We start from the raw sequence: 11,788 nt of genomic DNA, 5'->3' as shown, positions 1-11,788 counted from the left end.
TTCCTGCTGTGGAGGGAGGGGTGTATGTGTGTTTGTGATGGTTTAGGTTGCCCTTTGTGAGGAATTACAAATGAATGGCAATGTATGTAGGTATTTAAGAAGTCATTATGAGATTTAGAATTAGAACCAGGGAAAGCATGTTTAGCACGTGTTCTCTAGCAGACCAAGGGGAGGTTATAATCCCTCTTGACATACTATCATCAGTACAGAGTGGCCCTACAGTCATAGTGGGTGGGATGTGCTGGGATGGACCCAGTCTTGGCAGCCCTGGTGTTCAGAGCAGCAACTAGATCACTGTGCTTGTCTGGAGCTTTACATGGAAGGAACTTCTGATGAATTAAAGCAGGAATAGTTACAAACTTGAGACGTTTCGGCATTAAAAAAAAAAAAAAAAGCATAATATTCTGTAGGTTTGAAGTATTCATACTACCAAAGAAGACTTCAGTTTTATCTTTTTGAACAGTTATGGATCAAAATTGAGAAAACAAGAATGGAAGAAGACTGTTTCACTGCGGAAGAGGAGCTTTAAGAAGGCCTTCAAGAACGAGTGGAAGCATTTAACACAAAATCGTGCTAAAAAGGCAATTAAGTAGCAGTTCTTGGATCTCGGAGTAGGCACTGGTCTAAGCAGCAGTCTGCAATTCAGCCTGTGTCCTAGATTATTCCTAATCCTAATTTTAAGATTGATTTTTTTCAGTGGTGTTGGGCAGGTATTTCACCATGAGTAACTAAAGTGGAATCTCCAGAGTAAATCCTCATCTAGAGCCAGGTAGGAGCTAGACTAAATCACTCAGCTGCCTTTACTTCAACTTCTGTCCCCCCCCACACACACATGCACCCTCCAAGGAGCGCCTGTGACCTCTCACTCACAGCTGGCTCTGGTCCCTGTGGGGTCACTTTTCTGGCAACCAGATAAAAAACCCGCCTGTCTCCCCCTCCAACGTCTTCATCTGTGGGGTTCCGACTGGCTGGAAGTTCACACCAGGGCTGGCCCCCAAGGCAGTGGGATCGTGCATGGATTTCTCCTCAAGGGTGCTGCAGCCACATCCATTTGCCACAGCTGCACGTGGCACTGAACCAGTTTGGGGTAAGGGCCCTCTCCAGCAATGAACATGCCCTTATCCTTAGGGAGGACTGGGGATGCTATTGCAATACAGAGAAGTAAATAAGTAGACCACTAAGTAAATGGTGCTTATTTTCAAAAATCACCCTAAAAGTCCAGACCTCGTGCTTTGCTGATCTCACCCTCCCTGAACCACTGTTGTCACAGATATGAATAATAACTGAGTGGCAGCACTACATTCACCAGAGCAATGTAAGAACTGATTAACTGATATTTGTTAGGAGTTTTTCAGGTGGCAAGGGCAAAGTGATACTGATGTTTAGGGGAGAAGAGCTTGAAAACCCCTGTTCTGTTAGGAGGAGGTACATACATCAGTTTCTCAGGGTTGCCAGATGTATAGCAGAAATTTTGCTGGTCAATTAATTATGTCTATTTTAGGAGAAATAATTTGCTCCTGTGGGTTGTTTCATCTGAGAATGAAGAGATCAAAATTCTGCCGATCTTTTGTTTCCCCAGTTACAGTTCTGAAAACTTTTAGGGCGGATTTTTTGTGGACAGATAAGTGATTTTTTTTTCCACTGTGAATATCTGTTGATCATTATGTCTGAGCTGGAGAGGTCTGGAGAGCTTGTTAGGTATTTTAGAATGCTAAAAAACTTCAAACAATATTCTAATATCATCCCAGCCTGCCTGCCTGTTTGATAAAATATCTTCCTTAAAATTTGGACACAGGTGGTACATAGGAGATTTAATGAAGGTGCTTTCTTCTTCAGAATTCGCTGAAGGAGAGGAGGCAATGCCCTTGCAGCCGTAGTGGCCACGGCCTGGGTTACTGACTGTGTTACCAGAGCGGTAGGACTTGTTCAAAGCTAGGTCAGTTTACTAGAATTACTAGCCATGGGCCACAGGGGACGTGGTGTGGCACTTGTGGGGTGAAATCAATAGGGGCTGCCCATGAGTTTGAAGAGCAAAGTGCTCGAGGAGATATATATTACCAAGTCCTGTTCTGCACACATACCACCTGAATGAGGGTGCGCAGCTCTTCTAGGAGCCAGCCAGCAATTCAGTACTCTGAAATGCATGGTTACAGGGGCAGGACACATCTATATGGCAAAGTGGGAGGTGTCAGGGTGCTGGGTGCTCCCAGGCTCTGGCATTGATCTAGCTGCACAAATTGAAACTGCAGTGAGAAGACAGCTGAACAGGCAGGCATCCATAGGAATTGTCCGGCAAAAAGGGTGCACGGCATCTGTGGGGGTTAAAACCTGGCTGTCAAACCATCTCTGTACCTCCTAGCCAGAGAGGGCTGCCTGTGGTATGCAGGGTAGAGAAGTGTTGTCCTTGTGCAATGGTTGCACCGCATCTGCTGGGGCGTGGGGCTGTTCTACAATGTTGCCTGTGTGCATGCTGTATTTTCTGCAAAGACCCTTGGCACTCCACCACTCTGGCATCCACGATCTGCTCTTACAGTGTAGGAACGTGTGTGCCAGCCCCATCTTCCCCCCGACAGCGGGGTTCCCTACAACACAAATATGCACATGGCTGAGGTGGAGCCATGTGCTGGTGTCACTCTGGAGTAACCCTCTGGAGTTGGAGAGGGGCTGAGTTCAGCATCCATCCCAGGTTGCCAAGTGCTCACTTCTTGAGGGGCACAGCAGGCTTTCAGGTGGTGTTATTTAACTGTGAAATTTGGTGGGATGGGGGGGGGGGTGTACTTGTGTGCAAGTGTGTGGTAAAACAGCACTGCAAAGCAGTTGTGGTCAAGCAAGCGGCACTAAGCGAGCTGTGCAAATATAATAAAGCTACAAGCATCACCCAGTATGGTAAATATTGTAGCCGCAAGCCTTTCCTCTGTCCATTTTGTACCTCTCTGAGCTATCTAAAGTAATTCTACCCACCTCCAGAAATGAGATCCCTTGCATCAATCTACCCCACTGGAGTGGGAATGTTAAGGCAATGCTTCCCTCAAGACACCAGCTGCAGGAGGTTTGGAGCACTTAGCTCCTCTTTGCCTGCACCCAAAATAGTATAAATCTTTTTGCAAGTGAAGACGATTACTTGAGCAGCAAAGGATTAGCAGATGTGAGCATTGCATAGCTGGTAATGCGAGTCACATTTTCCTCAATAGATACTCTATTAGATGCACGCGAGCCAGGGAGTGCTTAGGGAATGCAGCTCTTTTAAAATAGATGAATATATACGTGCGTATCTCAGTGTGCCTTTCCCAGACTTTCCATCACCTTGCTAAACAGGGAATATATTTATGGCTGAGTAAAGGATTTCTGCTTTCTGCATTACTGGTACTTTTTAAAGGGACAAGGTGTTTTCACTAATCGTAATGACATTGTACAATTAATACACAGCCCTTGTTTGTGTGAGAGAATCTCTGGATGTTTCATTAATATTAAGCCTCCCAACAACCCGTTGAAGGCAGGTATCTACTACTGCCAGTGTAGGGAGGGAAACTGAAGCACGAGCTCGTGGAGGTGATTTTGTTATAGTCACTTACTTCGTAGCCCCATTCCGTGGATCCTTGTTAAGCTCTTAAACCCTGCCCTTGCCCCAGACCGTCCTTTAGGTTTGGGGTAATGGCAGGAACAGAATCCAGTTCTCAGAAAGCCTTTTCTTTTTGGTGGATGAGTTCCCTGCTGGATTATGGAGCTGAACCGGCTTCCTCAGTGTTTACACCGCCTCTACAGCTGAAGCAAGAGCACCAGCAGAAGTGAAGTGTTGGGAGCATGTGCCGGTGGGGCCAGGGGACTGCCCTTTCCCCAGGATCCTGCCATTGCCCTGGGTTAGGAGGAGCACGAAGCCACGCCCTGGGGGGCTGTTCTCTGAGGCAGGGCTGCAATTCTGGCTCGGATAATGGTCCTGCAAGGGCTGGGGCTGCTGCTATTTGCTCTAGGTGACTCGTTGGGGTCTGTGGATCAGCACTGTTCCCGGCAGGGTTGCAAGACCTGTCTTACCGCTTGAAATTATCTCCTGACCACATTAATTAGTACTTTCTATTTGATTTTGCAAGGCTAGTGAATTGTTGGGCAATTTCAAGTGCTTTGTTGAAACCAGCTGAATACATACAACTTTTTGGATGCTGGGAAAACCTTGCCAAATCTAGGGAACCCACACAGCTCAGGTACACCCCTCCTGTGACCCTCTGGAGAAAGCCAATGTTTTGAAGTCTCTGTCTTGTAAAAGCAGCTGTTGGGCAGAACTGGAAGCAGCTGCAGCCCCTTGTGAACTGGATTAAATTTTGTGCTGCTTGGGAAAATTTGCCAAGGAAACAGAGAGAGACTAAAAAATAGCAGTCTGGAGACTGACAGCTCTGCTGGCTACCTGCAACACTGTTCTGCAAATCGCTAGCAGACTTCTAGGCAAAAGAAGGTTGTCCCACATATTTGGCTAAATGACAGCCTGGGACCTGGCCCAACCTTTCATCTTGCCTGCCAAGAATTTTTCTTCTCTCTCTCCCTTTTTTTTTTCCCCTTGAGTTCTCTCCCAGGAATTTGTCAGTCCAATCAGCAGGCAGCCTGGCTTTGGACAGCTTGCCTTTCTGTCCAGAGGACAAGTATGTAACACAGGACATTTTGGTGTAATTCCGTACTGAACTTCCATCCTAATCCTTTCTAAGGATTAGAAGTTAGTTTTAGGCTGGATCGCATCAGTAACCTTTCCAGCCAAAAGGGAAAGTGACTGTGTTACCCACCTCCCAGCAAGGATGGGTCTTCTGGACTGGGAAACCGTGGCAGAGATTGCCTGAGGGGCACTGTGAAGAGCAGCCTGTGATAGGGATGGATGGTAGGGGCCAGTCCCTTGGACTGGCAGTCCAGCACCTCCCTTTGCTATTACACCTAGATATCTAGGTCTAGCATGGATTCACCCTGCCTAACTTCAGGTTTTTAATTGTTGTGTCCCATTTAGGAACCTCTGCACCCATGAGGACCTCTGGTCTTACTGGAGAAGCAGCAGCTCCAGAGAGTAATTCAGGGTGACTGGTGCCAGTGGACTGAATCCAAGTCAAATATTTGTTCATGCCTCACCAAGCTGAGCAGGGAGCCAGCCCAGAGACCTATGACCAGCACAAACCTTCAGTCAGATTGCCCCAGGATCAGACGAGCAATGGCAGCCTGGAGGTGGGTGCAGCACTGATGTTTTGGGGAGGATATGACCAAGGCAGCCGCATTATGGATTGTCTTACATTGCTGTGCACGCCCAGTCTTTGACTCCTGATTTATGTGCATCATAGCCCTGGTGACCAAGTGACCATAAACACTGTTAAATGAACAAGCTTGAGGTCCCAGCAGTAGTTCAGCTGGGTCTGCGGGAGCTGACAGCCTTGCCTTGCTGCTTGGCAGGTTCTGTAGTCACGTGCTGAGCTCCTGGCCACTGCAGGGACATTTCAGCAGTTTCTGACACTGCTCCACTAACCAGTCCTTTGGCCCCAGGCTGTACCACCAGCACAGGAGGATGAGCACCATGACCACCCAGAGGGCAGGTCACTCAGCTTAGCCCAGCAAACTACAGTACCTCCCTCATCCCTGTGGCGAGGGACCATGCCCATTTGTCACCTTTCCTTATCCCTGAAATACCTCAATAAGCCTTTTTCTTCTTCTTCCCCCAGGAAGGCAGATCTCTAACCTCGCCTCAGAGTGAATGCAGGCAGGGATCCTGTCAGCTCATAAAGCAAGAAATAAACACATCTCTCCGGTGCCTAATCAAAATTAAATATGAGGATTATGAAATCTCTGGAGTAAGGCTTAAGGATGACAAAGAGTAGGTTCACAGATTTAGATATTTAACTTTTTTTTTTTACTAACAGCACCATGTATTGAAATTCATTCACACTGAGATTAGAAGGAAATCTTACCCAAAATACGAATATTCATGTGTAAGTAAGTCTGTAGATCAGTGACTGACTGGTTTGAAGACCCTTTGTGTGATGCCTTAACAAGAGCGGAGACCTCTGAGGGCCTGTGCTGTGCTCCTTGAGACACCACAGGATGAAAGCTCAATGGATTTATTTCCCATGGCAAGTGGCCATTTCTAGTTGCAAATCATGACTGAGATAAGCGTTGGCAGGTATTTCTCAGAAGAGGGGAAGACTGCTCAGCTTTCAGTCTGTGTGGTTAGCATTTTGTATCTTCTGTGTCTTACATGTCTACACTAAATTCACTCACAGGGTGAGGAAAGCCATTCCTTTTTATAACTGCTCTGACATTTCTCTTAATATTTTGCCCAGTGTTTTGGCTCTGACGCATCATGCAGCTTCAAATCATTTTTAATATATAGGGTTTGAAACAGAATGGCTTTATTTAAGCAAAATTACAGTATATTCTTAATGAGGTTTGAGAATTTCTCCCTCCCCTTTATTTTCTGTTTCCCTTTCCCCTCTTTGTTAAGTGAGTACAATATAGAAAAGCATTCCCCGGGTTTTCATTCCTGCCTTCCTTCCTGGCCAGATGAGCTGGAAAAGGGCAAAACCTCTGACAATAGCCTGGGCCCCGCACCCAAAACGGGGGTGCTCTGGGCTTCCAACACCTCAGGTGTCTGAATTTCAGAGGCACAGAACGAACCCATCTGTCTTCTGTCCAGCTGGTGGCTCTGCTGGGCCCTTCTAGTGCGCTGACACCTGAGGGTGAGGAAGGTCTGCGACTTCCTCATATTCTTGGAGCTTAGGAAATTGTTTCTCTTTCCAGAGAAATTAAAGTAGAATTATCCAGCAAACACTTTCATAGCTTTTTTGTTAAGGAAAATATGCTTTCTTTTGCTCCTCTGACCTTGCCAGAAATGACTCCTGGCTAGGCCCATGTTTCAGAAGCTCTCTTCTTTGCAGTGAAAGGGCCTTGCAGAAGTATAAATTATCCTTCATTGCTGGCACACAAAGAAAAATCTTCAGTTTTGCTGATATGCTGAAATTCCTATGAGAATAATTTGGGTTTGAAATAGGCAAAGGACAAATGACCTGAAAAGCTCTGATTATGAATATGGGGGAGAAGGGCTTATCTTTAACACAGCAGCTGTCTGTTTGTTAGTAAGGGAGTAGGCTAACAAAACTTGCAAAGTGGTTTTGACTTGCAAAAGTATGTTTTGACTGAGTAAAAAGAGAAGGGCGGTTGATAAGGTATTTTGAGACAAACTGTTGAATGCAATATATGTATGTGCAAGGTTACATAAAAAGATAGCAGTATAATTTGAGAGGTGGATACAAGCAGAGTCTTGTTATGCCAATAGGATATCATAGCCCCAGTCCACTGTGGGGCCACCGGCAGCATATACTGTCTGCATTAATGAATGCAGGAAACAGCTAGACTGAAGGTAAACAAAAAAAAAAAAAAAGGCTTTGAAAGAAGGCCTCTTCCTTCAGGGAATTTCTGGTGTTTATTTTTTATCTTGTTTCTGCCCGTGTCATGGCTGTGAGTGTGGGAAGGCTTGTTTGTTAGTAGAGCTGACTTGGGTACGAGCAGTAACGTGAATTAGCTTGTGTTTTGTTTGGGAGGTTTATGCATATGCAATTCTTTGTAACATAGAACATACATTGTGTATGTAAATGGAGGGACAGACCTAATGAACCTAGGAAACATAGTGAAGCTAGCAACTTAATGAACATTTAGTTGCACCTCCCTGCTCCTTGAGAGCGCTCCTTTGCTGAAAGATTGTTGACAGGGTCAAACAAGAGGCTTTGACAGGCATGTATTGCCACTGCTCCGCTGTAGGCACTTACAATGAAACTTGACTAATTTAGGAGCTGGCCCCTAACACCTGAGACATGCACCCCTGCAATGGGAGCTCTCTTGGAGTGACCGGAGCAGAAACCCAAGCAGGTAAAGCAGCAGCTGCAGCTGGGTGGTTTACAGAAAGCACTGCAAGCACCCCTTCCATCCCTACTTCTGAGCGACTTGGCCCTGCTGCTCATGCCATTAGAGAACAAACATTCATCTTAATCACCAGGTTTGCACTCTGATGAGTGACAGTGGTTACATGCCCCTCCCCACGACACTAACTCCCATCCAGCAAAGCTTTTTCAGAGCTGACCTGACTTCTGACCTTTGAACAGGAGCAAGATTCTGCTCAGTTCAAAATCCAGATAAGCTGAGGTCACGTCCTTTGCATGATGGCAGCAATGAGGAAAAATACATTTGTTAGTTTTAAACCTGGTAACGGCAGCAGCCAGGGTACCAGAGCTCAGCACAAGCTAAGTTATTCTAGTCACTCTGCCAGCGAGCCCTGTGTTTTTGCACAGAGCCTACTCCCATGGCTCAGCTAACATCTTTAAAGCCAGCTCAGTTATCCCTGCTGTGCTCTGCAGGTAGCAGTACAAGTCCACACGGTTACTTCAGTGTGATGCTGGTCTATCAGACCTTCAAACCGAGCTTTGTAGTGTATAAGACAGCAATCTGGTGTCATATGTGAGCAGAAAACTGTCTGTGGCCACTTACTACTTAATAGATCGACACATGAATTAGCGTTCTTCGACCTGCACAAGTGACCATTACACCCTTCCCCCCCAAGGAGTAAATAGCACTTGCTCATTTTTGTGATTTCCTCTGTTAGTCTCTGTGAGCGGGGAGGTGAGGGCTCAGTGAGCTGGTGAGTGATTTAAGGGCAGGTCAGCTGCCCCACACCTGATCCCTCTGGGCCCAGCAGTGGAGCTCCCAGGCAGGATGAGGATTTGCTCCACTTTGGCAAACATCCATGAACACATGCAGGCAGGGCCCAGCTGGGGAGAGGTGGATGCCTGAAGTCTGCGTGTGCAAACCCCTGCTCTCCTTCACAGGGGCGGGCAGTTGGGAAATCACTGGCAGGTGTAGAAAAGCTCACAGGAGTGAGCCTTCAATTGCAGGGTGCAAACCTTCACTGCTGACGTTGAGGGTCCCTGTAACAGAAAGTGGAGTAGGTGGGGAACAGAAAAGTTTGCTGAGCTGTGAGGTGTCAGGGTACTTAGGAGACCCTTGGTTTGCTTCACCTTTTGGCAGCTCGAAGAGCTGCTGCCTTGGCTATTAAGCATGCTTACATGCAGAGCATCAACTGAGATCAAAGACCAAACAGTCGAAGGCTGGGCATAAGAGTAGAGTGGAAACAAGGAGAGAAGTGAGCAAAAGGAAGTGCTCTGCCAACCACAGGTTGTCCGCAGATCACAGTTTGAGAAGCACAACTTCCTGAGCTACACGTTTGTCACTAAGGTGGACCGGTAACGCAGGTATTCTGCAAGGTAGGAATGACTACTGAAGAGGCGAGCCTGCCCCATGGGACACACTGAGCCTATCATGTCGCTTTCATTAGCCAGTGTTTCTGTACATCCGAGAACCTTACAATGCAGGAGCCTCCCATGGCTTGCTTAACACCCTGCATCTTTTCCCTTTATTTTCACCTATCAGACAACAAGAAACTTGTTTTTTATGTCTGACTAAAGGGTGGCAATTGGCTGGGTATGATCTCTGAAGACCTCAAGAACTTTATTCTCTTTCTGCTTTTTGTGTTTTTCACTGTGGTTTTTTTTCCTGTTTGTTAGTTTGATTTTTGTCAGATCTCTTGGCTCTATTATGGAAAAGCGTTTGTTAAAGCCTGAGTTTTCTGTGAGGCGGTGTTAACATTTGGTGCACAAAGTTAGCTGTTGTGCTATGAGTTTTTCCATGTGTCATTTTGCTGCCTTCCCATCTTAATACTCTGTTTTATGATTAAATGACCCAAGAAGTTTACAGATGATGGAGCTCTCCCTGTAACTAGGTTGGGTGCAGTACCTCAGTTCCATCACCTGTTGGAAGAAATGAGAATCCAGCAAGGTGACCCAAGCCAGGTCCAGAAAGTAAATGAATCCTTCTACTCCATCTCAGATTAGCTGGGGCACTGCATAACTTCCCTCCCAGTGAACTGAAAGTAACAGCACCATGAATTCAAGTGTGTCTGAACAAAGGTTTTTAATGATATAATTTAATCAGAAATTATATCTATCTCATCAGAAATTATATCAAACCGAGAGAAGCGTAAGTAGCTAGGGTCTAACTGGTGAAGCCTTGTTGCACTTCTTTTGCTGCTGCTCATGTAACTCCTTGTCCTGCTTACCTAACTCCTTGATTATTCCTTGTCCAGTTCCTGAATCTTGCTGGATTCAGACCTTCGTGCTCTTTTCAGCAGGAAGCTGGCTATGAAAAAAAGGGATACAGAGATCTGCCTCTACCACAGGGGCACAGAGCCCTGCAACCGAGTCCAACTGGGCTGGCTGTGACACAGGATATAAAACAGGGCTGTGAGTTTTCTGTCAGTCATCTGACCCATCTCCACAAAGCCCCATGCTCCCAACTCTCTCTTTCAGAAGAAATTATCGGCATGGTCCATCTACTTCCACTGGGACTGGTGTGCCAGCTTCAGGAGCTTCTGTCTTTTCCTCCTGCTTCATGTACTCCTTGTAAACTGTGTTGCTGTGCTTGAAGGGTTTCTACATGTGAGCTTCAGACACAAGCTGGCTTGTCCAGAGTGGTATCCCTGCAGATACCAGGTGGCTTTGGTGCAAAAAGTTGCTCTTCACCTCATGCATGGAGTTTATGGCCACTTGTCTGTCTTTCTCTCTCAGTAGCAAGCCAGCTGGCACACATTTTAAGACCTGTGGCGCCTGCTCTGCTATAAATATAAATATACCAGAGTATCTCTTTCCTTGAGGACAGCTGAGCAAACCCTTGCTCTTGTTCTCTCTTAATGTCTACTAATGTTCATGGGGGAAATAAAAGCAATAAAACATAATAATAAAAACTTAGCTCCTAATTCTTATGCCTGCTCTATTTAAACAATGCTAAAGCCTTCAGACTTTACTTATCAGTGCACTACAGAGCATTTGGTTTCCAATTTAAAATTCAGATTTAATAACACCTGATGTATCTTCTCAGATCTGGTCTGGTGACAGGCAGAAGCTACAAATGTGCAGGACTGAAGAATTCATCTGACAGTCCCTGCTGCCGTTGCACACAATTTCTGTGTGTCTCAGCTGCCTCGGGGAAATTCAGAGTGACCAGGCCTATGAAGTGCAGCCAGGAAGCCCTTAGTCTCAGCAAGTTTGTGGCAATATTCCTGAAGTCCTTTGCAGAGGTATGCCCAGGCCTGCACCTGCATGAATTTCAGTGGGTTGTATCCCCTTGCAGTTCTGATGATTTCTGGGAATATTCAGCTGCCAAGCATGGCTCTTCATTTCTAAAGCAATGAGTCATGGTGGTGTCATTACTTCAGCGTACAGTCACTGTGCAATAATTCAAATCATCATTCTCATTATTATTACTTCCAACAAGCAACCTGATACCTTCTGCCAAACTGGGGCAGGTGTGTGAATGTAATCACTGTGCAATTAATTAACCTGTGTTGCCAGTCAGTATGCAACACATGGCTCCCTGCATCCCAGCTGAGTTCTATTTAGCAGAATGGCTGGAGGGTTTATACATACTGTGCAGTAAGTACTCAATAAAAAAAATTACAAGCAGACAGCTCTAGGGCCAGCTTTTCAGCTTCACATCACACCTAACAAAAATGAGCACCTGCCTGTATCAGCCAGAGGGTTTTGCAGGACTGTGGGAGAAGAAGAAGAGAGTTGCACGTTATTTCTGAAAAACGTGAGCTTAGAAATCATCTGATGCATGAATTCTGAGTGAGCGGAAACAGCAAAGGCCGGCTGCTCACCCCAGTGGCCCCACAAATCCCTTCAACTGGCAGCACAGCAAGAACCCGGGAGCTGCCTGGGCTCCCTCC

At 46.1% G+C, this 11,788-nt stretch overlaps 1 protein-coding gene across 3 annotated transcripts in view; it reads left to right on the top strand.

Moving 5' to 3' along the window:
• The window catches only part of RIN3 (Ras and Rab interactor 3), a 72,352-nt gene that overhangs the window by 4,838 nt on the left and 55,726 nt on the right, over nucleotides 1-11,788 (top strand). For 2 of the 3 annotated variants that reach the window (XR_004841195.1, XM_035888720.1), the window contains exon 2: nucleotides 4,982-5,193. The exons of the other annotated variant lie outside the window; for it this stretch is intronic. Coding sequence is in view for 1 of the 2 variants with exons in the window: in XM_035888720.1 (XP_035744613.1) it covers nucleotides 5,132-5,193 (62 nt within the window). In the remaining variant the exon portion in view is untranslated. The remainder of the gene's footprint in view (nucleotides 1-4,981; nucleotides 5,194-11,788) is intronic. 3 annotated transcript variants of the gene reach the window in all.

Source organism: Egretta garzetta, unplaced genomic scaffold, assembly GCF_000687185.1.
Source record: "Egretta garzetta isolate BGI_Z169 unplaced genomic scaffold, ASM68718v1 scaffold361, whole genome shotgun sequence".
NCBI classification, from domain to species: Eukaryota; Metazoa; Chordata; class Aves; order Pelecaniformes; family Ardeidae; genus Egretta; species Egretta garzetta.
Note: the sequence above shows the minus strand (reverse complement) of the source record. Positions and strands in the feature narration are given on the sequence as shown.